Below are 25,834 nucleotides of genomic sequence, written 5' to 3' on the forward strand. Positions count from 1 at the left end.
ATATTGGCCAGGGACCGCTGAGGGGGGGGGGCTGGGGGCTTTAGCCTCCCCAATAATTTTCAAAATACATGTGATTCCTTTATAGCGATTTTTATATGCATGGCCATAATAATACGAATAAAAACTCCTTATAGTAAGTTGTGTAATCATAATTATGTGTTCACTATCCGTGTTGGTGAACAATGTTTTCATTGAAGTGTTTACAAGAAAAATATAAAACAGATAAGTATGGTCCCCCCCCGAGGGTTCACTCTTTCGGCTTCGCTAGCCCCCCCAATCCAAAAACTGCTCCGCGGTCCCTGTTGGCATGCAGATATGTTCATATGCGCAATACATAAAATTCTAGAATTTAATTACAGTTACTAAATTAAAGTTTTTTACATCTAAAATTAGATTTCACTTCATAAAAGGTCTGAAGTATATCAGTGTTCAAAGGCCATCCTAAATAAGTAGGTTCTCAATGCTTTAACATAATTTAAATTGTCCATATTACGAATATTTGCCGGCATACCGTTCTAGAGTTTTGGAGTAGCTGATTTAAATGCTCTCCCACCAAGTCCAAGAGTCGTCAAACATTATCCTGTTGGTAGCGTCAAATAGTGGTAATAGTGTCAAATTTCCACTTGATCTTAAACTGTACCTAGTGTGCCTTTTAATGTTAGTAAGATCCATTAGATATTTCGGGGCTAATCCATGTATATACTTAAAAATTAATAATAAAATTTTAAACTGAATCCTGTAAGCAACAGGCAACCAGTGCAAAGCGTCCAAGACATGTGTAATGTGTCTGAATCGTGAATTACCGGTGAAAACATGGGAAAGAGCAGTGCTACATGTCTTGTTACATAATATGCTTTGACATGTTTAATTTAGAATCAAGCCAAGATCCCAAGTTTTTCGCCACAAAAGGCGTAATCTGCTTGTCTCCCACTTGCAGACAATCGATGTTAACCTTTCCCAGCTGCTGCCAACATAGTTCCAGGTTTAAAGGATAAACACAGTTGAGTATCATCAGCAAAACAATGCGCGTTGGGTAAATGAGATTTGATGATTCTGAACAACTTACTTGTATATAGGATGAAAAGAAATGGTCTCAAACATAATACGGTACATCAAAACTTAGATCAAATTCTTTAGAGTAAGTCCTCCTGTAGTCGCTGAAGAAGAATACAAAGACACTGAATGTAGCTAGTAATATTACATCAAAAACCTAATTGATTGTCATATGGATCCATCAAATATGGCAAAAAATAGAAGAGGAACCGCAATGGGTTTAATTTTGAATTATCATTATTTGAATTATCACTCTAAGCTTTGTCCATAACAGAAATTCGTGATTTGTTCTAATTTTTATCTGATTCGTTTTTATTATATACAGGCCTTTTCAGCTTGCATGCTGAAATTAAGCCATTTCAGATGTGGTGACCATGGAATAACCAATAAAACTTAACCATTTCATTTGAAATGGGTTAATTTGCATACAAGCTGAAAAGGTCTATTTATTTGGCCTTTTTAGAATAATGATTTTAAAAGAACATTCATATGAATTATGCGTGATTAATAGATATAATAAATGACTACATAGTATATTTACCTAATAGAAAGATTAAATTATATATGTGACGAAGTTATCATTTTTGTAATATTGGTAGATATATATAGCTAATCGTTCAATGTATCTTCACTCCTAGTGAAAAATTTTTAGGAAAAAGATTTTCTAGGAAAGAGATTGTTTGAAACAATACGGCGGCAGTAAACCTCGTTTTTTCACGGCGATTATCTTCTGGTGTATGGCTGTATATGCATGCTATTAAGTAGTGAATGCAACAAATAAGATTAATTTTCTTTGTCATGCAAAACAACTATGTCACTGCATGCACTGCAAAAGTCATAACTCACTCAAACACATATACTAGAAATGGAAAATCGGGGGAAAAATGCTCGTGGCTATATGAAAAGTTTGAATTAACGACAGACCTGTTATAACCAGTCGAAAACACATTCAAAGTTTTCTAATCTTAATTCACAGTCAGTAGTAAAATGAAGACCATTGTTACGTTCCAGGGGCCGGTTGTATAAAAACGTTGTTATTACTATGATTAGCGCTAACTAAAGTAAACTGTAAAAAAAGTGATTAAAAAGTGATTAAGAGTCAGTTTATACAACCGGCCCCTATAGGCTAACTAATTAACAGTAGGACTGAATCTTAATCCCTGTCTCTGAGTAAAACTAAAAAACGCACCAATGGACTTCATTCAATCACTTCACGCAATGTGAAAAACAGCACAAGTTTAATCTTTGCAACAATAATGTGATCTCTCTTTGATAAAACCTAAAAAAATAAAACCGGCTGAGAAGAATTATACTAGTTACTAATCTACAAGCTTAGGGGATGTTGTATTTGGTTTGTGACGACAGGGACTTTTGTGTGGGTAGATTCTCTTAAGGTCAATATTCTCTTCCGGTTTGTGTGGGCCTTTACAGGGACCGCGGAGGGGGGGGGCTGGGGGGCTTTAGCCCCCCAATAATTTTCAAAATACATGTGATTCCTTTATAGCGATTTTATATGCATGGCCATAATAATACGAATAAAAACTCCTTATAGTAAGTTGTGTAATCATAATTATGTGTTCACTATCCGTGTTGGTGAACAATGTTTTCATTGAAGTGTTTACAAGAAAAATATAAACAGATAAGTATGGTCCCCCCCCGAGGGTTCACTCTTTCGGCTTCGCTAGCCCCCCCAATCCAAAAACTGCTCCGCGGTCCCTGCTTTAGACTGTGTAACTAATACATTCAAAATTGCGTAATTTGTAAAGTGTTGTAAATGCGTTGTTATTTCCTTTGTAATCAGCTCAACTTTTGGTTACGTAACGACTTGTTGAAAAACAATTTATTCTCGTGTAGTGAAGGGGAAATTAGGAAAAGATGACAAAGTGCTCATTTTAAACAAAATTTCTCGTTCAGCGTTAGTGGGACTCAAAAGCAATACATATTTAGGCAAAAAGTGATAAAGTGAGTCTTCCTAGTTGGAAAATTAGTTCACAGAGGAATGGTCAATTCTGAAACTTTGGGAGATTCGATTATAGACAATTTTAAAAATATGACGAATGGTTACCGGTAGCTCTTACCTTTTTGAGTTTTGATGCAAGAAAACGAAATTTCAACTTTTAGATTGGAAACACGCAGTGCATGCGCCCGACGGCCCGATTTCGCGCAATTTGGCGGGAGATATTGTTAAAACGTTGCTTGTCTTGCTTCGAAGTGAAATCGTTTCGATAAGACACTGATAAATCTTGTACAAAAATGTCTAATCCGTTGACTGCAGGAGCGATTAAGGTAGGAAAGCATCTATATATTTATTATTTTTGTTTGTGCTTAGAATAAATTCATGTGGGGTAAGAAAATATTTAAGGCCATATTTCAGCTAGCCCCTTATATCGTATTAACGTATTCGATTGACTTTTAATATTGCAGAATCATCCACAGAGTTACTTAATTCATTAGATTTTCTTACGTTTATACAGGAAATTTTTTTAGATCATAGCAATTTGCCAAAATCTCCTGTTTTGCAAGTGTTGGTGAGTTTTGCAAGTGTTATTTTTGTTTATTTGCTTTATATTATTTTGGGCAAAACTATTTGTACAATTTATTCACAAATGCTATTACATCACTATTCATATACAAGAATCCAAGAATGAGCATGCTTTGTATCAAGGGCTTATGAGGAACGAAACTCTCTTAGTATTAATTTTAAGGAATGGGGGGGGGCAGATGTGAAAGCCTGTCCCTGGGGAGGTTTTGTTGGGCCCAGAAAACTTGGTACTATCAGTGATTCTGGATCCCTTTGATTATTTGCAATAATTCTACACAGACATTTTATACATATATTCATATTTACCTAAACATTTGAATATTGTAGGGTTTGAAAAAAGTTCAAGGCAATCAAGGCGGAAGTGAAAGATACCGGTATGTTGAAGTAAGGGTGGTGCTAGCTAAAACTTATGAACATTCTTAAGAGTGGTCTCTTTACAAAGACTGTGTTTGGAGTTGTTTTACCTTCAGATCTTTAACCTTGCAATCCTATCAGTAATAAACCATGCAGGTCTAAATTTTAAAACCATGTTTCTTATAGGCAGTAATTCTTGGATTTCTTATCCCTTTTACCCAATCAAATTATGAGGTGATAGGCAAAACTAAGAACAGTCGTATATCCCATGGTGTTGGTTGAACATGACAATTTCACTCATTGCTATCAACCAATCAAAGAGTTAATTTAATCTTTTCTGAGTAAAGAGTAATACTGAATAATAAATCTGTGTTAGATAGGTTCTACCATGTTCTGCTGAACTTAATTACAATGAATGTTGCATTACCAATAACTTAGCAACAAGGTCTATTATGTGATTAATGAATAGACTAGAAGAAATTAAACAGTCTGTCAAGACTTGTCATGAATTAACACATCCCAAAATGATGTATCCCAATCTACAAAATGATGTACATTCCCTTCCCCACCCCAAGTATTATGTGGTGAAAAAAGGACTTCTGATAGTTAAACCACAGTCTCTGATTGATGTTCGTAATTTTTTGTATTATTGTGTACCAAATGCATTCCTGAATTTTTTCAGGATGATTCTTTCTGATGGCATACATCTTCATACATGTATGTACATTTATTTATTTATTTTTTCAAATCAAGTCTGTCTCGATTTGTAGTTTTAGCCACCTACTATCCAAAGTGGATGGTCTTAAAGATTGTCCTACCGCTAGTAAAATATAGTTGGGTTAGAATTATTCTAATATTTATTATTTAGGTGCTATGTTAGCCACTCAACTAAATGACATGGTAGTTGATAATCAACTAGACACAAAAGCTGTCATCCGGTTGGATAAATACATCTGCAATATTATCCATGAAACACGGTAACTATTTAACTTTTTGTAACTGGGTGAAGTTCAATTTATTTTATCGTTGGTCAGAGCAAACTTGAGTGTGTTTTAGTGTATAAAAGTGCCAAGGTATTGTAGACAGGTAGGAAGGAGTGAAGTGGCTTCTCAGTATTAAAAAAGGCTAACAGTGACATGTGAACAAATGTATGATGGATCTTTATATGGAATAGTCTTTGTTAGAGGGTCATATCAGGGTTTACGTTTTATACTTATATTATGTCATACCGCTTTATTTTCCTGGACATCTATAATTTAACTATCATTTATGAAATTGTAGGAAGGTTTTAATTATTTTGGAATTGTCAATCATCAAGAAGGGATCGGAATGCCCACGTTATGGTGATCCAAAACAGTATGTCGAGAACACAGATGAAAAGAGTAGCACTGGTACAACCCAAAACAACAATAAGCCTAGTGTCCAACAAAATCCAAATCCTGGTTAGTATGAATTCTTTGAATTTTTATGCTGTTGGGCGGGTCTTTTCAAAGTGCTTGACTCGGGATCCTTTTATTGTCTTTTTCATTTGAGGATTAATCGTAAATTCATATACCGTATTTACTCGTTTGAGCGCGGCGCTGTTTAAGTTTTTCGAGCCTCAGATGCGTCGATTAATCGAGGGCGGCGCTTATTCGGGGGCGGCGCTCTTTCGGGGGCGGCGCTCTAAAAATTTTCGCAAGTGCGGCGCTCATTTGGGGAAGGCGAAATTAAAATGGGCGCATCGAAATAGCGCGCGGAGTATTTTTCGCCCTCCTAGGATGCAACATCAGATATTTTTCCTAGTCCCTGATCTATAAATATCACTGATATAGATGAGTATCACTGATATGAAAGTCATTAAGGGATTGTGGAGGAGTCAGTAAAGGCTATTTACGTGATCCCATTTAGCCGAGATTTAACGAAGCGTGAAATGATTTTGATGACACCCTACCAACATGCAAATCATTTCTAGGGAATACTCCATAAATACTGTAATGTTCAATATTTAAACAAGCTTACCTTGCAGTATAGCATGCAGTCGTCTAAAATATTTGAGCATTCATGCACTCTTATCTGTAAACATTTTCATTTCAGGCTCAGCGAACGTTAAACGAAATCAGGCCCCACCTAGCGGGTCCAGATTTGCTAGGTAACAATGCATTTAAATACTGCTTTTTGAAGTACTTGTTTTGTGAGTCAGTGATAAATTATACAAACCCTTTTCAATTTCTAGTCACCAAACTCCTGTATCACGAACTCAAACCGGGCCTACTGTCTTTCCTATCAGCAGCCTGAATCCTTACAACAACAAGTGAGTATAAAGCAATAAGAGGCTGTTCACATTAGCCCGGTTATTAGAGGTTCAACGAAGCCTAGGATGATTCTGAGGTTTGAAATAAGTCTTTATGAAACCAAATAAGAATGTGCTATTTTCGGGATGATTGCACGTCATCGACTGCCAGGATCATTTTATATGCTCATTTCAAATATTCTCAGTCCCCTGAATCACTCTTCGATAAATCTTGGCTAAATTGCATCTTTCTGTTTAGTTTTTATCTAAACAATCTTCAAAACAAAAGTCATGTCAGTAGAAATATACATGTACATGTTTAAGTGTTTCCGCTCATCGTGTTTACGTACTTGTTAACGTGCCATCCATTTTGAATCGTTTAACCAGGATTAAAAAGTTAAACCACCTAGATATCTCGGTTATTATATTTATCATTTTTATTTATCAAGAGTAACGCTAACCAGGCTTTGTGCAACTAAAATTAACCAAGATTTATAATTAAACCCTTGGTTTAGGAATTGTAATCCTTGGTTAACCTTAACCCGGCTTTTAAACAATCGGCCCCTGAAGCTTTGCTTCTTGCATGTATACGTTTTTTTTAAATTCGCTGAAATCGAAGAACTTAACTTTGGCACGGTCGTTTTAGCTGGTGAAAGAATAACAATGTACTGTACCAATTTTTCGGGTCTGATTATGTGAATGAGTAATTATACATACGCGAACCGCATAAATTGTAATATTCCCCGAATCGAACACTTGTAATCAGTTTAAAAAACCCACTAAAAATCACCGTAACTAACATGCATTGCATTAAGAGATATATGCTTTTTTAATGTAGGTGGACAATTTGTGCCAGAGTGACTTCAAAATCTAGTATTAGAGAATGGTCAAACTCGAAAGGCCAAGGACGATTGTTCAGTGTTGATCTAATTGATGAATCTGTAAGTGCGATGACAGTGATATTGCACAACAGCGTTTGTATTTCTGAAAATTAAATTGTCGCGTTAATTTCAATGGTTGAGCGATGACGTTTCTAGGCAGATATAGACACATTTCTAGGGCGTGGCTTCAACGTTCTGAAATTTTCGGCATTCTGCTTTTGTTAGCAACGTTTGAATTTTGAACATAAACACTATAAACGTGTCAATGTTCAGCTAGACGCGTCATCGCGAAACGGTTAAAAGTAAGGCGACAACTTTCTATATTTAACGGTCTACCTGAATCTGCAGTATCTATGGTTGACTCAGAAAGCAACATTTTAGAATTTTAAACTCTAACTAGAAATACATGCATGCAGCAACCCCTCGCCATTTCAAACGAAGCAAAATTTTTCTAGCGCTAGCCAGACCTCAATATAATAGCTGATATTTCACATTTTTCGGAAACAATTGAAATCATGCAGTGATATTGGTTAAAGCTTCAAAGTGATATTGGTTATATCAAGTCTCTGGATTACACTTACCACCAAGTCACTCTTACCACCAAGCTCATAAAATGCATTCCTATACTACAAATGAAATAAACTAAGTAGACACCTACCATTTCAAGGATTATAAAGTACGAGTTGTTCACCGCTTAACTTTAACTGCTTAATTCTCCCAGTTCTGATCATATTTTAATCTTTTCCCAGTGTTTTTATCATTTTATTTTATACGCATTTCATATTGTGATTACGAGACATTTTTAAAAAAAATAGTTTGCAAAATGACAGTTAAATTGCTGACGTTTTTCATTCAAATACAAACATTTTGTCTTAGCCAATCAGCAAGTTGCTAATATTTACTCCTTACTTGTTCAAATTTTGCGCATGCGCACAAGTGCTATGACCATTGAACGTCCATGGTCCATGAGATAGAATTTAGACAACTTTGAATTCCGCTATGTTCTGTAACAATACCCAGGTGTAATTCCTAATCTCCGGGCGGAATTAGAACCCTCGCACGGCGATCGCGCCCGCTTGGGGATTATATATGTCCTACGTCATAATCGGAAAGAAAAATTACTGGATATCCTTGCCCCTCCCCTGTACCTATCTTACTGCCTATTTAATGTGTCCTTTGAATTTCTATTCCGGGTTTCCTTTAAACCTTAATTCTTCCAGGTTAGGAACTGTAATATCTAGAAAGATATCTCCATATAGATGTGTCTATGATTAATAAATGACGCCCCTCCAAGTACGCCCCTTTAAATGACAATTATTATCTCCGCGAATTATACGGTAGAACTCTTGTATCCCGCATATAGTTTTAATAATGTTGTCCCTTTAGGGTGAAATACGAGCTACATGTTTCACCGAACTTGTGGACAGATTTTATCCATTACTTGAACAAAATAAGGTATTGTCTGCCGGTAAAAACCTGTTTGTCAGAACATGTTTATATTTGCCCTATTAGTTACAGTAGCTATATTACAGTAAGTGAAGACATAGCATTCTGGAAAATCATCTAAAACAACGTCTTTGTTCTAATCTTTTTTCTTGTTAGCGAACTTGTGCATATACTACTACTTTGGTAATAAGTGTAATAACGTAATCTAGCTGCACTGCTGCGATTATCTGTTGCACGATAGTGCCTGAATTAGTGCCTATAACCTAAGGGAATGTTGAAGTGGAATGGGTATGAGAACCGGGACTGGACGGGTGCCGGAATGGAACTTTTTCATCACGCGTAGCTATACAGTGGCGGATCTAGGGGTGTGCAAAATAAATTACTAAGGCTTAAAATCGAAATCACATTGGCAGATTTTAAGTTAAAAGTAATCTTTTCAAATCTATAACCAATAGTGTTGTTATTAAGGTGTTTTGAATTTAAAATTAAGCTCTGTAATTTATTCTGCACACCCCTATATCCGCCACTGTAGCTATAATTATACAGTTGAGTAAAAAAAAACTGACATCTTTGAAATTCAAATTAGCGGCTGTAATGTGACAGAAGTTGCCTAAAATATTTCATTGGTATACGAAGAATATCATATTAATTAACCTAAAACATAAAGTTTGTTCCCTTTGGGAGTTAAAATGCTTTCTAAGCTCTGTAAATACAAAAGAACAGTTTTATCAAATCGTTTTTGTTGATTGTACAATGGGAACTGTCATATTCCAGCAATAAGTTCGCTGCTAATTTAAATTTCAAAGGTTTAAGGGTTTTTTTACTCACCCTGTTTTTCTTCAGCTATACAGGGTGTCCCAAAAAAAACGCAAAATATTAATATGCAAAGCTTAAATATGCAAGAATATTAATATTGTTCGGGTTTTCACCATAGTTCAGCTAAAATGACTTTTAGCATTGTAAATGAAGGATTAAGAGCCATTTTCAATTCCCAGAGGTGCTTATCTATCGCGCTTTAGAGCTGTATTAATGTTCTGCATATTTAAGTGGTTGCGTTTTTTTTTATACACCCTGTATATAGAAGTTATTCTTTACAGCTTTTCTCAATTTTTTGTATACTGCTAATAAGCAGTATTTCATTTATTTTTAAGCATTGTTAGTATTTGTTACCAATTTTTTACCACTGTTATTAAAACGTGCTTCCGGCGTCTACCAGCAGTTTCGGAATCCGAGTCAGGCGGGATGGAGCATCTATATGGCAAAAAGCATCCCGGGTGCACAGAATTCGATAAATATTATACAGGGTGTCTGAAAAAAGTCCCCCCTATTGAAATGAAGCTTTTGTTGGAATTTAAATGCATGATTAACTCAGTAGTGTGTAAATAGCATAGTTATTAGGTTGAGGCATTCAAAAAAACGTTTTGTTTTAAATTGGGTTTATCATAATATTAGTAAGGCAATCAGATTCAGTAGCGTAGCCAGCCTGTCGATTTGTCCCGCTATGCTAATATTTTGGTGTTCACTGACTGTGAAAACAATGGATTTCTAAAGATATGAATAATTATAATAACTCGAAATTTACATAGCGGGACAAAATAGTCAGGCTGGCTACGCCACTGATCAGATTCTAACAAAGGCTTGATTTCAATAGAGGGGACCATGCATACCATGCTGGGATAAGCGTCGTCCCTTGCCGGCTCACATATGAGGAGGCCCTAATATGAGCGAGTTTTGAGTAGTGCTTAAATGATTTGTTCGTTTTAAAATCAATTTCTATTGTTTATTGTGTGTTATTGTTATCGTCAAACAATAGCAAAGCTTGTTCGTATAGGTGGGAACCGACCCTACTGTCAGCATAATGATCGTTTGGCTTTGCTTTAGATTTACTACATCTCAAAAGGAAGTATGCGACCAGCAAACAAAAGATTTTGCTCATTAAAAAATGACTATGAATTGACCTTCAACAACGATACAACAGTTGAACTGGTAAGTAATGAGTCTTATCTTATCACGGTTGATTCTTCTTTGATTTACGTTACATCTCTTTACGTATCATCATGCAGTGTCAAGAGAACAACAGCATTCCCACTTTGCAGTTCAATTTCGTCGAAATTGCCAAAATCCAAGATGTTCAACCTGAAAATCTGATTGGTAAGTTTTATTTAAATTCAATTTGAAGAGATTAAAGTTTCGAGGATATGGCTAAAGAGAGATTTACTAACTGTAGAGTCGACGAATGTCGAAGAGGTATGATTCAGGAGAGTTATATTTAGACCACGGCTGAACCTCGCTGATTATTTACGAGGACCCCACCTATTTTCTTAACTCACCCCATCCAGTTTATCTGAGATAATGACGTCATGAGGAAAAAAAATTAAATTCTAATTTACAGTTGAATCGAAAAAAAACGTGTTTCGATATAAACGAAATAAATAAAGATAAAGCCCGTAGTCTCATATGAAATGAAGGAAATGATAACTCAGTTTGGTCGAGGATGTGGCTTCTGATTGGTTGATTTTTACACTCAAATCAGCTGGATGTTCCTTAGAACTAACATGAGAGATTTACTGTAGTATATATATATATGTTTGACGTACCTTTAATATTTAATAGTCTTTTTCATCTCTGTTTTGACGAATACTGTATATCTATAAAAATTGATAGTTAAGTTAAATATAACTTTCCCATACATGGACGTGGTTTGTGCGAGGAACGAACATAACTTTTCAAAATCATAACTCTCCAAGATAACTCTCTGCATCCTAAATTTCGGCCAGTTACAACCGGAGACGACGACGTCATTATTATCTGAATCAGCATTATGAAATGAATTATAAAAATTGAAACACCCCAGAAAGTTGTGGCTTTTCCTAGCAACGACATTCTAAAAGATTTACCCTTCTCTTCACAACGTCAGCTGTATTTTGTTTTTATTTGCCCACTGGCCTTCTCATGTGCCGAACGCATTAACACCAATAGATAATGAGCCGTCTTAATGATTATCTAGTATTTTTAATGCGTCCAGTACATGAGTAACAGGACGTTTGAAGGCAGCCTAAGAGCATCTATTTGGACTGCATGTGTTTAACTGAATTAATTTTAAGTGATCGATCTAATGCTGATTCAGATAATAATGACGACGATCTTGCTTTGTTTTGTCGATAAGTTGAACTGAGCAACATTACCTCTAGCTATTTCACTTCGAGTTGAAGAAGTTTTAATCGAACGAATTGACAACGCAAAAAAATAGGATATTTGGAAATAATTTAGGAAAAGAGCTGTTTTTTTTGCTCGCGCTATTGATTTTTACGAAAATCACTCAACTGTCAACACTTCCGCTAACGGAGGAAGACGTTTCAAATTTCAAATTGGGTTAAATTATGTGATCAAATTGGTTCATCGTTTTGGTCACATGACTTCACGATTTGTGAATTCTAAATTTGCACGCCGTTAAAAAAATTTCCCGAACTACATATTAAACATTAAATCTACGTGCAATCGCTCGAAAGCTCGCTGTAACATCCCCACCTTTAGATGAAAGCGTAGCTCTTTGTCCACGGTTTTTCCTTAGCTGTGTATGTTCCTCCAGATGCATTTTCGTAGCACGGTAAGATTCGCGCGTAAATTCATAATTGCAACAAATTATAACAATACATTGAATTAAAACAATGAACCAATTTGATCACATGACTTAAAAAAATTTGAATCGTCAAACGTCTTCCATTTGAAATTCATAGCGCCAGTGTCGATAGTTTAGTGATTTCGTAATAAAAAGTTTCGATTCGCTTACTAAACAATTATGAAAGAAACTAAATCGCTCATGCCATCCTAGTGTGTGCAGGAGCTTTTCAACGGGATACAAAGTTCCTGCACACACCAGTATAGGGTTCATTATATATGGTATCATTTATATATACTTATAAGGTGTTATTGGTTTGTTCAGATATCGTTGCTGTTTGTTCAAATATCGCTGAGGTGAAAGAGGTTAACACTAGAGCTGGAAAGCAGGTGAGAAGGGCTTTCCCAAATGGAGGTTTTAGTAATTCATCATTTTTCAAGCGTGAATTTTTTAGAACACTCCAATAGTACAGTAGTCAAAACAGTAAAATGCATTTACATGCTTATTATTATCTCAGGGCGGAAACAGCTATTATCCTGGTAGTTATAAGATCCATCGACATTTAGTTTGTTAGCGCTCTCCGGTCCCATGGATTTCCTGCCATAGAGAATATTCATGTCTTGAATATTTCGAGTTGATTCGCCTCACTACTTGTATTGATGGCTTATATTTCGCGTTAAATATGAGCTCAACTCTTATACACGTTCTTTCCGCAGGTCTCAAAACGAGATCTAACTTTGATGGATTCAACTGCTTCTGTAACCTGCACACTTTGGGGAAAAGAAGTAAGTTTGCCAATTAATTAGTCTAGGACCTGTAAAGGAGTTTGTATTTCATTTAGGACAGATCATCTCAAATGGTTTAGAGTAAAATGACCCTGGCGGTCAACATTCTTGGCATATGTGCCAAAATTCGAATCCGCGGCGAGACCTAGAAAATGACCACACCCTGTCGGCAAACGGCACAGTCGACATAGCTGTAAATCCTGAATTATCAAAGCCACAGTCTTTCTAGATTGTTTATATAGTTACATTTACGCATTAAGAAATCGTTAAAGCGTGCGAATGTTATTAACTCATGCGCGCTTGCGCGGACATATAAATGACGTGTCCGAGAATTTGTAGAACTGTTGACGAAAAATGAAGACAAAATGATGGCGTATTCGTCATCGAACGTTTACTCCCCTCTGTTTATAAAATGCTTTTTAAGTTGGTCCACAACAAAAAAATCTCTTCACTGAAGAGTGTAATGCCGAAAAATAAAAAAATACTAAAAGGTTTTTCGAAAACAGCCGAAGAACGAAGGAGTGCGCTTAATTTAACATGATTGTTATGAATTTCGTTGTGATATGATATATGATATATTTCATTTCACTCACCCCCCGCCAGATTCAGCCAAGCACCATCCAAATATTGCGCATTAACACGATTCTAGTTGACTAAAAAATTCAACCAATTTTCGATGGGTTTTACAGTAGTGCAATGTAATATTTTTTAGAATTAGTGTCCCTGGGCATTTTATCGATATATGTTGCTATTGCAATGTTTGATATTATGTTTCTTTAAGCATTTATCTCACCTAGAGGATTAGTTGTGGAGTTTTAAATTATTTTGGCTCTTTCGAACTTAAGTTAATTTCATTCCCGAAGAACCAGGGAAAGTTTTTGACTTCCATGCAGGTTGGACAAAGACTTTTAAATTTTGGATAGCTGCTATTGTACTATCAATTATCTCTCGATGCTGTTAATAAAATACAGCTGTGCATGGATCAGGAAACAAAATGAAATTAGTCATATCTAAGAAAACACAATGTCACTTCTTAGGAAATTTATAATAAATATATTAAAATTCAGATTCCGATTTTGGCACATATGCCATGTTGACGCGCGTCGCGCGATGGTCATTTTAACCTAAACCAGTTCAGATAATCTGTCCTAAATGAAATATATACAATTTACAGTCCTAGACTAAATAATAAATTCATAGCTCCTATTTTTATATTAATTATATTTTTAAATATTTAAGTTGGCTGATTAAGCAGTCTCAAGCTAATTTTCTCATTCCAAAACACCTAGAATTGCTGAATATAATCCCCCATCTGCGCTTTTGATTATCTATGTATAATATGTATATGTATGTATTATTATTGATTTTGGGAGGATATCTAAAAAGTATTTTCTTGATAAAAAATTGTAACTAAAACTGACTTTTAAGGCGGAAAACTTTGAAAAGTATGTTGGATCGAATCCAATTATTGCCATGAAAGGGGTTAAAGTCTCAGATTTTGGAGGTAAGATATTTAACAGTTATATATTCTGCGAACTCGAGTCATATATGTGCTGATAGCCGACAAGGCGCGTTGACAAGAGTGAGCAGAAAAACTGTTTTGTTATATATACATATACAAGCGCTGGATAAAACAACTTTCAAATTTATTCGTAATTTGATCAATAGTTAATACCGTGTATTTTATATAGCTACAGAAAAATAGAAAAAAAAGTGTATTTTGTAAACGTATATAGTTTTAACCTACAGTTGCATGAATACTTTGTTTCAAAGTTTGTCGTTTCAAAGTTATATCGGGTTTCCCAAAAAAATACTCTGCTTTGATTAAAAACAGCTTTCATTTGTTAAAGGAAAGACTATGTTATAGTTGTGTTATTTAAGGAAATTCATGGAGATATTACTTTCCAAATTCAGTACTTTATTTCCAGATATATATATACGTTCATGGATTTTACTTTATAGGTCGCACGCTGAGCACGTTGCCCTCCAGTACGATGATGATAGACCCAGATACTATCGAAGAAGCGTTTAAGCTGCGTGGATGGCAAGTCACAGATGGTTTTATTTATAATGACTTTATTTTATGATATAATTGAGCTTAAGTAAGGGACGTTTTTGACAACAAAAACGGCACGAGCAACGTCAAAAGACTGGGTCAATGATTGTGATTGGTAAAAAAACAAATCTCAGCTTCCGGTGAACGTACGTGTTGTCAAAAATGTCACTTGCTTAGCTCACTATTATTAGATATATATACGATGTGCCAACTACATAGTGTGAGTTAAAATTACTAAAAATGATGCCAACATGCATGACATAGGCTATAGCTACAATATAACCATTATAACCGCTCTGGTTTTAACATACTTATAGGTATGATAATGTTGGTCATTCAGAAAGCATCGGTTCAATATCTGGACAGAGAGGAGATGGAATGAGTGAGTACTTAACCTCGATTAGCGTTTAAGCCTAGTTCTCATTCATTGCAAATCATCAACGATGAGAGTTTTTCGACGTCAGCGGCATGCGTGCAATTTATGAGAACGATTTAGATATATGTCGCCGATCTTAGCTGATTATCGGCAAAGCTGAATCAGGTCTACACAAAAGAGAGAAGTAAATAGGTATAGGAGAATTATGAACCTTTTGTTAATTCACTAAACAGAAAACGGTATCTAACAATATCTTGTTTTCTAGGTACGAGTGTTTATAAAACTATCAGTGATATTAAGAAAGAAGGACTAGGAACGTCAGAGAAAGTAAGTAATAATTAGCTACATATAGCAATTTTTTTTTTTATTTATTAATTTTCGGGTTACCTAAATATTTTTTTTTTCTTTAGCCCGACTACTTTAATTTAGTCGCAACCGTTTCCTACTTTAAGAAAGATAACTGTTTGTACAAGGTATGTCTGCCTATATGTTTGTCTAATGGATCTATAGTAATATATGTTAGGTATTTAACGGTAGTATTGCTACATGTAAATTTACCTTTAAAAATTTGCTTTTTAACTTCATAGCAACAAATTGTTGTTTTATTAGGCATGCCCAAAGCAAGACTGTAATAAGAAAGTTATTGAAGATGCGGATCACTACAGATGCGAAAAATGTAACCAAACATATCCCAACTTTAAACACAGACTGCTTCTAAAGGTAATAAATATTTTGTAGATTCAGGCATCTGTTTCATATGCTGGATTGTAAAAAAAAAAGATGGTGGCAGTGAAAAAGTTTTAATTAGGATGGCTCTTTAAACATGGTAGCTAGAGATTTGTGAAGGGGGTCATTGAATTTTTTTATGATGCAAGGGGATGAAATATTTTATTTAGTTTCTTATCAGTGAAATTTGCCGGTAGCATATTTTTATGAGGTGGTTAACAAGCCGAGTTTTAATTAACAAGTAAATAACATTGAACCGTTGTCTGTTCAGTTATACAGGGTGTCCCAAAAAAAGTCCCTATTGAAATGAAGCCTTTGTTGATTTGAATGCATGATCAACGCAGTAGTGTGTAATAGCATAGTATTAGGTTGAGGCATTCAAATAAAGCGTCTTGCTTTCAATTGGGGTTTACATAATATTAAGGCAAATCAGATTCTAACAAAGGCTTGATTTCAATAGAGAGGACTTTTTTTTTGGGACACCCTGTAGATACACGGTATGACGCCATTTGTGATAAAAACAAAGCAAAGTGACAAAAATTGTCAAAGTAAAGAATTTGCAGGTATCACGCGTACATGATCTATAGGATTGAAGAAATGCTATTGGCTATAGCCTAAGACACGTGGTAAAATTTGATTGGCTCACAAAAAAAAGAGATGAGTGGTCAAATTCGTTAAAATGATCTGTGTCGTCATTCCATGCGTCTGTCCTGTTATAGATCATGGCTCTCGACTAATGAAAATTGCGTGAATTCTTAACGTCGTGAATTAACGTGAATTCTTAATTCACATCAACTGTGGTAAAACAACTGCCCAAAAACACTTCTCGACGTTTCGACCTGAGGGCCTTCGTCAGGAGAGTTAGTATGAGAATAAATAGGGGAAAACACATGTTTTGTATTGGGGCTAAACACGTGTTAAAAATGGGCAAAAACATTAAAATCAAAACAAATTGGAAAAATTACGTTGCAAAAGAAGCGCCTGATTGTGGGCTAAGAATAGCCCGCAATGAGGGAACCCTGATCAGCAACGAAAATAGATTACAACCAGGCTCGATGTAAACAAAGAAAAATAAATCATATTACTCTAGGCGAAGTAGCCTAAATGAAAGAGAGTCTTTCATTTATGTGAGAGGGATGAAGAGGGCCAAGACTGTGGATGAGTCGCATTTCTTGTCGCTTACGGATATTGTTAGTACCGGAAATGGGACAGAGGGCTCTAATTCTCATGTCAGTGACACAATGATCACCAGAGCTGGCAACAGGCTTGGTGTTATCGTGGTTGTTAACCGACCTTATCCTTAGAGATCTTCCAGTTTCACCGATATATAGTAAAACACATTTGTTGCATGAGATGCAATAAATGAGGTTGGAGGAGAGGTGAAATGGTGCCTGAAGAAAACCGTGAATAGGAAGCCGAAATAACTTATTTGTTGGTTTTGTGGAAAAACAAATCTTTTAGCAGTACACTGGGCCTCTACCTGAGTACCTGGGAAGATACATTGATGACTGTCTGGGTACAGAATCATGTTCTCGTGCTGAGTTGGAGAAATTCATCAAAGTTGTTGATGAATTTCATCCAGCACTCCAATTCACATTGGAGATCAGTGGTGAGACCAGAGTATCATTTATAAGGTCTGTTCACACGATCCAGTATTGTTGGATCCAATTCACTTCTGATTGATGTTTTACAGTCTTTCGTCGAATGATGTTTATGGGCAGCAAATTCACTGAAGCCAATGCAGTACTGCTTTATCAATAACAGACTATATTCCATACGTCAGAAGTGAATTTGATCCAGCAAAATTGGATCGTGTGAACAGACCTTTAGATATACTGGTTTCCATCAATGGTTATGGGCTCTCTACCTCAGTGTTCTACAAGCCCACTGATGCCCATAGCTACCTCTTATATTCTTCCTTCCACCCCAGTCCACACTAAGAGGTCAAACTTCGTTTTCGCCGCCTTTGCAGTGAAGATGATGACTTCCAGTCCAAATGTCTGGAGACGAGAACATTCTTTGTCGGGCACGGCTACATTCCTCACTTATTGACACTGCCTTATCTAAGGCCTCCGACATTTCCTGCTTAGACACTCTAGAGACCCTGTCTAGCACCCCTAGGATTAATTCTATTCCCTTAGTTCTAACACATCATACCACATTTCATGCTAAGTTATTTCACAGTTAATAGAATATACATGGTTTAGAGACTACATGAAAGTACAATAGAACTCATTAACTATGTCCGGGAACATGTATGCAAAAAATTGTTCCTTATTCGTCACATGTCTATTGTATTTTGAACAAATAAACCAATAGTAAGGTCTGAATTAACTCAAGTCACGGTTGAGGAGCTAAGCCAAGCCATTGCTATTGGTTAGTTAAGAAAAAATACAATAGACGTGTGACGGATAAGGAACATTTTTTGCATAAACCTGGACAATAACATAGATAATGAGTTGTATTTGTACTTTTATTTAGTCTCCAAACCATGTATATTCTTATAACTGTGGTTATTATTTGAAGATGCTGTCACGCTGCTCCTTGGTTATTATGATATATAACATCAAATAGAACACTGAAAAACTAATCTAATGCGTGTTATTGAATAATTTAAAGTATCCCTTAAAGAATCCCTTAAAGTAAACAATTGTGCATGTATATAAATGATAATTACATAAGCTATATATGTTATTCGAATTCGTGATCGAGCACAGTACGATTAATACTGTGAGTGATTGAATTTAGCGAAAGCAACCGTGCAGTGGAAGAAACTATTAGCGCAACTAAACCGTGCAATGGAAATTTTTTAATGCCACGTTTAAAGAACATTCAATTGATAAGGTGTTATATAATACATAACATATTATAGGCTGCATGTGTTTCAGTATTTTAGTATAAGTTGGTTGCTTATAGTTAACTCGTATAACAAATTAAAATATGCAATTTACCTGTCGCCTATGAAAATGTTTTGTCTCTTTTATCTTGTGTAGATCAATGTGGCAGACTACACGGGCGAGCAATGGCTGACTTGTTTCCAAGATACAGCTGAACAATTGCTAGGGAGAACAGCAGATGAAATTGGAACATTAAGAGACACGGTAAGCCTCGCATTATATATAGGAAGAACAGTTTAGTTTAATAAATACAGTGTTTTGACGTTTATACAATAAATACTTACATAATTTTATCTTCTTCCAAAATATTTCCAGGACGAGAAGGCATTTGAACAGGTGTTCAGCAAGAACGCTTTCATAAAAAAATTGTTTCGAGTCAAGGCTAAAGTTGACACGTATAATGTAAGTTTTTTTTGAAGATTCTTTTTTTCATTCTCTTAGATTTTTTTTAAGTATACACTTATTCGGCAACGATGCGTCACATGATGTCGGATCGAAGCTTTAGCATTTTCGATTCTACGTTTAACAAACGTTTTTTGTTTTACCAAATTTTGTCGCTGTTACCGTGATTATAGGTACAGTGTTTCTTCAAAATCACATATTGCATCATTTCTCTTGGATGAACAACGGTCGAAAATCGCTTTACCAATCAGAATTTTCGATAATTAGCCACACCTTAATTAGTATATACAATCGCCTATAAGGCGAGGTGATAACAAGACTTTTGTAACTGACGATTTCACGCCATATTTTGTTGCCTCCTTTGTTTTCATATACAGAAATTTTGAGAATTTTTTAATTCTTATTAATTCATTTAACCCTGAGAATAAGAAAGGGGCCAATCGCAATGATATAAGAGTGAGCTCAATATTGCAACGTCTATCTATTAGCTAATATATGTATATTAGGGTAAATCAATTCTGATTTTTGGCACTTCACTCGATGCACGTAAATTCAAATTCAAGCCAAGAACAGTTGAAGGAAAAATGAGTCAGCTATTTGACCCTTCAAACCCTACGAAGAATAACGGTTTATTGACTTCATTCACGTATAATTATAAATTTATATTCAGTTGTTTATTGCGAAGAATGCGAATCAAACATTTTAATATATTTTTCCAAGAGTGTCGCAGTAATGCAGATTGCAATGGGCCTATGTATACAAATATTTGTTGTGGAGGGCAACAATATTGGCGGCGTTGATATGCCAGGCAGCCAGGGTCAAAGGAAATGCACGACAACTCTATATTTAGAGCACAATTTTCTAGCAAGTCGTTATCTGGGGAACTTTAAACCAGGGAACTTGTATACGGGAATACATACTTCATGAATCGCAAATCACTATATTGCGCGAAAGAGCTTTCTAAACTGTCGGTTGAAAGATAGACATGCTAAGGATAGCGTCCATTCACATGCAGACTGTCTCAAAATAATCGAATGACTGTTAATATGTTTTGTCTGTAGAAAGCAATTCTATAATTCTCTTTTTTTTTCTTTTTTTTTTTTTTGCACTGTTGGAAATTGAATGAAGATTATCATTAATCCAGATATACGCATTAAGCTCATATAATAAATTCAAGTTTGCGCCGTTTTGCTTTCAACTGGGCAAGTTTGATTTTGATCGCAAAATTCCCACTCCTGCAAGCTAACTGGACGAATGAGGCACAAACCGCTTCCTCTTTAAAACATGTAAATTTGCTGTTAATAACTACAGTGTGTTGCATATATATTAAAGGAGAATCTACATGGCAAGCAAGTAATTATTACTTTATCAGGATAAAATTGGTTACTCCTAAGTACCGTATTTCCTTTATATAATTATTTTATTTCACAAATTTTATTTTTTGTGCGTACACACATGAGAGTTGTCTGTCAAATGCGAGCCAGAGTTGCACGTTTTGTTGGTTTTTTTATGAACAGATTTTTAATGTGTTTTTAGGATGAAACTCGCGTTAATTGTTCTGCCGACAGAGTAGCTTCTTTAGATTTACGAAAAGAAGCCAGGCGTTTGGCAGAGGAAATCGAGAAGTTAATGGTCTCAAATGGACAAGTTTAGATCACATTTTTGCGCGATAAAAAAGAAAATAGTCTGCTCACTGTGTTGGTTGGTTCGGTTATGTTGACAGTTTGTTTTCAGTTCTTCTAGTTTCAAGTTTTCTATAGTGGGTCTAAGTATAGCACAGGACTGTTCAAAATATGCGGTATTATGTATAACTGATTTGTGGTGACTATAAAAATATAAAAACTTTAACTTCAGTAGTGGGTCTAAGTATAGCGCAGGACTGTTCAAAGTATGCGGTATTAATGTAATTTATTTGTTGTGACTACAAAAATATAAAAACTTTAACTTCAGTAGTGGGTCTAAGTATAGCGCAGGACTGTTCAAAGTATGCGGTATTAATGTAATATATTTGTTGTGACTACAAAAATATAAAAACTTTAACTTCAGATATTGCGTGTTTTTCTTAACCATACAGGGTGTATCAGAAAAAAGTAGACATAGAATTTTGCAAATATGGGTACGTTAATTAGCATCGTCAGCTCAATTTAACATTAAAAACGAACAGGAAATTTAACCTCGAAAAACGGGAAAGGGGTTGGTAAAATAATTAACTGCTATTCTGCAAACTCGAGTCGTATATGAAAATAACTTTCAAATTTAGTGAATGCACTTTTTTAAAAAATTGAATAATTAAATCCCATATCGTGTTTATTTCGAAGGCAAAAGCGTATATTTTGTAAACCTATTATAAAATAATTATTAAATAAAATAATTATCACTTTTATTTAATGACTATTTTAGTTAGTTGAGGTGAATAATAAAATGATTATTGGATTCGTTTTTGTGCGTGATATTGAGAATTATCAAGACCTCGGTTGGCATTATCCTGCGGCTTCGGCATATAACGTCAACCTCTGCCTTGGAAATTCTCAATATCACGCCCAATCTCATCCAATTTAATACACAGCTGTATGTTCAAACATTCAACATCGCTAAAGTAAAGGTGTCGCCCCTCTTTTAAGGTAGTCTTATAAAAATATTTTTCTCATTTTGTAAGATATAAAAATTTTTCCATGCCATATTGCAAGCAAGTTGCTCTGAGTGAAAAAAAAAATTGCCCTGGAGCTGGAGAACAAATTTTACCCTGGAGAACAATACAATGAAACAATAGAATAGGCCAATCGATTCATTTTGTTTGCTCGGGGTAAACCGTAATAAAACTTTTCGTTTAATTCCAGCGTTCTTTATATATTTTTGTGTGAACAAGTACGATCGTACTACAGGGTGAGTCAAAAATTCAAATAAGCCGCGAACTTATGGCTGGAATTTGATGATTCCCATTGTGTACAATCAACAAGACGTGGTTAATTAATGCGAAAGTGTTTAAACCAATTGAAGTAAGGGAACAAACCCAAAGGAAACAAACTTTACGTTCTACTTAATTTATAGTTCACTTATTACTCCGGCGTCAGCGACGGAGTTGAAAATTCGCCTCGGTTTTGTTTTGTTTTGTTTTGTTTTTTTGTTGTTTTTTTTTGTTTTTTTTTTTTTTTTTTTGTTTTTTTTTTTGTTTTTTTTTTTTTTTTTTTTTTTTTTTTTTTTTTTTTTTTTTTTTTTTTGTTTTTTTTTTTGTTTTTTTTTTTTTTTGTTTTTTTTTTCGTCGTCGCAAGTCTGAATGGCGCGAAACATTGTAGTATTTAAATTGTGTATAACCGTATTTATCTACGTCCCAGTCTTATCTGCCAAGAGTTGTGGTGCACAGCTTTGGCTAAATTTCCGATGCGCGATTCGATTTCGCTCGCATGATACGGCAATTCCTCCAAGAGCAACAAATAAACCGTTCTTTTCATGCTTTTCGACTAAGTTTAGATTGAATTGGGGTAAGAATATATTTAATACATGTAGATTCTGGTCCTATTTTAGTAATATCGCTGCTATTTCGCCGTTTAACAAGATGATGTGGTCGTGTATGGGCGCTTTGACTCGTCGTAGTTTGCACAGGATTGAAGATTTAATATAACTATATAAGCGCGAATTCCAAAGGCAAAGTGTAAGACAAAGCGAATATATCATGCGGTTTATTTACATGTTTGAACAATTGAACTTCTATACTTTTTAAAGTACGATGTCCTTTTGAATTTCGCGATCGAACGTTTAGGTTCGCAAGGCATCTAAATGCGAATATGAACTGTATTGTTTATGTTCAGAAGCTCTATATTGAAGACTGGCACGTGCGCCGGAGTTAACGCCAGAACAGGCGTCTTGTTTGATATGCTTCGTATACCCATAAGATATTTTAGGCAGCTTCTGTCTCATTACAGCCGATTACAGACACATTGCAGCTAATTTGAATTTCAAAGGTGTCTCAAAAAGGGGTGTTTTTTGACTCACCCTGTATACTGGACCAGGAACTGCGTGACCGAGTTTCTGAACTGCATTGTATTTACAACAATAGAGAGGACAATGTATTTCTAATCGTTTGCGTATTCTTATATATAGGCTGAATATTAATGATATGTATATATTATTTGCTGCACATATAGTCAAGAATTGCTTGTAACTTGCTTCAACGGTCAAAAGTAAAAATTCGAACTCCGTTAATCGATGCGGAATATTGCTTAGAATAATTGTGCCAAGTTTCATTCCGATCAAACAAGTAATGCTAGAGCCTTAGGGTTTTTTTAAAGAGCGTCGCCCCCTAACAAGAAGAAGAAGAAGAAGAAGATTAGCAGCGGTTAGGGAACAGTTCCTGGTCCAAAAATAATTCACCATGGAATAGGGTTTAAGTTCACATCATTTAAGTTCACATCCCTTGAAATTGTTTTTCCAATAAGACCACTTACTCGGTTGTATATCATTTTAACGGCTGCGGCTTTTAGGTTGTTACATAAAAATAACTACGTTTTAAAAATTTGGCGCCAGATGTACATGCACGTTTGAGACACAGTTTGAATTATTCAAGTTTGAATTATCAAGCACCCCCACGCGCTCGCCTTTTTTCAGTTGACCTCTATCTATATAATAGAGAGTTTACGATTCACGACGCGAAGATTATTTTATAAAAGCACATCCGGGATTACAAAAATTAGTGAGCTTAACCAAGTGATGTTTTTGACAACACGAACCGCATGAGTAACGTGAAAAGACTGGGTCAAGGATTGTGATTGGTGAAAAGCAAAAACTTTACTTCCGGTCAACGTACATGTTGTCAAAAACGTCACTTACTTAAGCTCACTATTAATAAACAACGAATTTCAACCATAAACAACGAATTTCAACCACACAGTTTCTCGCAAAGTTCATTCACGAAATTCATTTTCATTTAAATTTGTTCTTACAAAAACTGCGTAACAAAGATTTTGAAAAACCAAAATTTTCCTGCCAAAATTGATGTTTTACCCGAGCGCGTTGTGTTTCGTAACATAACTTAGGGGCTGTTTACATGAGCCCGGTTACCCGAGATTCAACGAAGCGTGAGATGATTTTGAGGTATTGAAATGAGCAAATAACATGATCCCGACAGTCATATAATCACCACAACAATAGCATGTGCTTGTTTGGTATCATAAAGACTTATTTCAATACCTCAAAGTCATCTCACGCTTCGTTGAATCTCGGGTAACAGGGCTCATGTAATCAGCCCCTTACGTAAGGAACTAAATGGCAAGCCTTTTTCACGCTTTCTAACGTCTTCTTTAGACGCGTCGTTAATCGTAAACTCTAATGGCGGAATGCAACGTTATTTTTTTCCCCTAAATGGCCTTGGTACGTACGAGCTATGCCACATTTGTTTGACTTCAATAACTAACTAGAAATACATTGCATGCAAAGTCCCCTCGCCTGAACCAATAAACATATATTTCCATCACTGAAGTGAAATGCTATAATACTCGCTTCTGCCGAATGATCGAAGTCGTAAAGTAAAATCTTATATCTTGGTACAATTACAAAGTCGACTCGGAGGCTATCAAATTCGACTATAATCATATTAATAAATTGTGCTACGAATAGTTTTAAATACTATAATTTTTAGCGAAATTTCAATTACTTTTCAAACAGATTCACCTTTAAAAATAAATACTTTCCAAATCAAAATCATTTCAACGAAATTGACGAATAAATTCAAAACTTACAAAATACTTGCATGCTTTAAAATATAAATTTACCCATTTACCTGTTCAACAGCACTTCAAAAATGCCTCAAAATCGTAGTTTTTTTACCATCCATTTGAATGAAAGTTTTTCTATCCGAAGGCATCTTTTACATTATATTTTAATCAATTTTACGAGTCAATTTTTCCTATATTTTTAAGACCATCCAAATGAAAAATATTATTTAAAAAAAGTTTTATAATTCAAAATATCAGTTATGCTGACGTGATCCAAATTTTAATTTAGCCAATCGCACGTTTGGAAACGTTTGCTAGTTACCAGTTTTAACTCGTCTTAAACTCACGCATGCGCATAACTTACAAAAACGCCCAACGTCCATGACATAATGGCGGACAACTTTCATTTCGCATTTGCATTCCCGGGCGTAATTAAAATCTCCGGGCGGAATTAGTACCCTCGCCCGGTGCTTCGCACCGGCTCGGGGACAAACCAATTACATAAACTATCCAACGTCCATCATAACATAGAATTTGGACAACTTTGATTTACGTTATATTCTAGTTGTCACGACACCTAAACGTAATTTCCAATCTTTCAGTAGAGGAATTAGTACACGCCGGCTTGGGGATTATGCCCCTTATATTTTTCCTGGATTCTACAAGTTCTTCATTCAATTTTTAAGATAAAATTTAAAAGGTCTGTATAATATAAGA

The 25,834-nt window shown here is 35.3% G+C and overlaps 1 protein-coding gene across 1 annotated transcript; it reads left to right on the forward strand.

Annotated features, from left to right (window-relative positions):
• The first annotated feature begins 3,220 nt into the window (after positions 1-3,220).
• Positions 3,221-21,448, forward strand: LOC114542563 (replication protein A 70 kDa DNA-binding subunit-like). The gene is made up of 23 exons (XM_028562083.1): positions 3,221-3,339; positions 3,528-3,581; positions 3,923-3,969; positions 4,632-4,666; positions 4,818-4,926; positions 5,231-5,391; positions 6,026-6,080; positions 6,165-6,242; positions 7,060-7,162; positions 8,489-8,557; positions 10,430-10,534; positions 10,612-10,699; positions 12,492-12,556; positions 12,884-12,952; positions 14,381-14,456; positions 14,915-14,996; positions 15,326-15,390; positions 15,650-15,711; positions 15,795-15,857; positions 15,994-16,104; positions 19,104-19,211; positions 19,323-19,409; positions 20,946-21,448. Exons 1-23 carry the CDS (start codon positions 3,307-3,309, stop codon positions 21,060-21,062), a joined length of 1,842 nt encoding a protein of 613 aa, XP_028417884.1. The 5' UTR covers positions 3,221-3,306; the 3' UTR covers positions 21,063-21,448.
• Positions 21,449-25,834: the final 4,386 nt, after the last annotated feature.

This window comes from Dendronephthya gigantea, unplaced genomic scaffold, assembly GCF_004324835.1.
Source record: "Dendronephthya gigantea isolate DGI-Jeju-01 unplaced genomic scaffold, DenGig_1.0 000365F, whole genome shotgun sequence".
In the NCBI taxonomy this organism is placed as follows: domain Eukaryota; kingdom Metazoa; phylum Cnidaria; class Anthozoa; order Malacalcyonacea; family Nephtheidae; genus Dendronephthya; species Dendronephthya gigantea.

Bases quoted from the DNA above. Each gene is read 5' to 3' on its own strand.
- LOC114542563 (XM_028562083.1), top strand. From the start codon at position 3,307: ATGTCTAATCCGTTGACTGCAGGAGCGATTAAG. The intron at 3,340-3,527 runs GTAGGAAAGCAT...ACGTTTATACAG, and splicing joins TGACTGCAGGAGCGATTAAG to GAAATTTTTTTAGATCATAG. The intron at 8,558-10,429 runs GTATTGTCTGCC...GCTTTGCTTTAG, and splicing joins CATTACTTGAACAAAATAAG to ATTTACTACATCTCAAAAGG.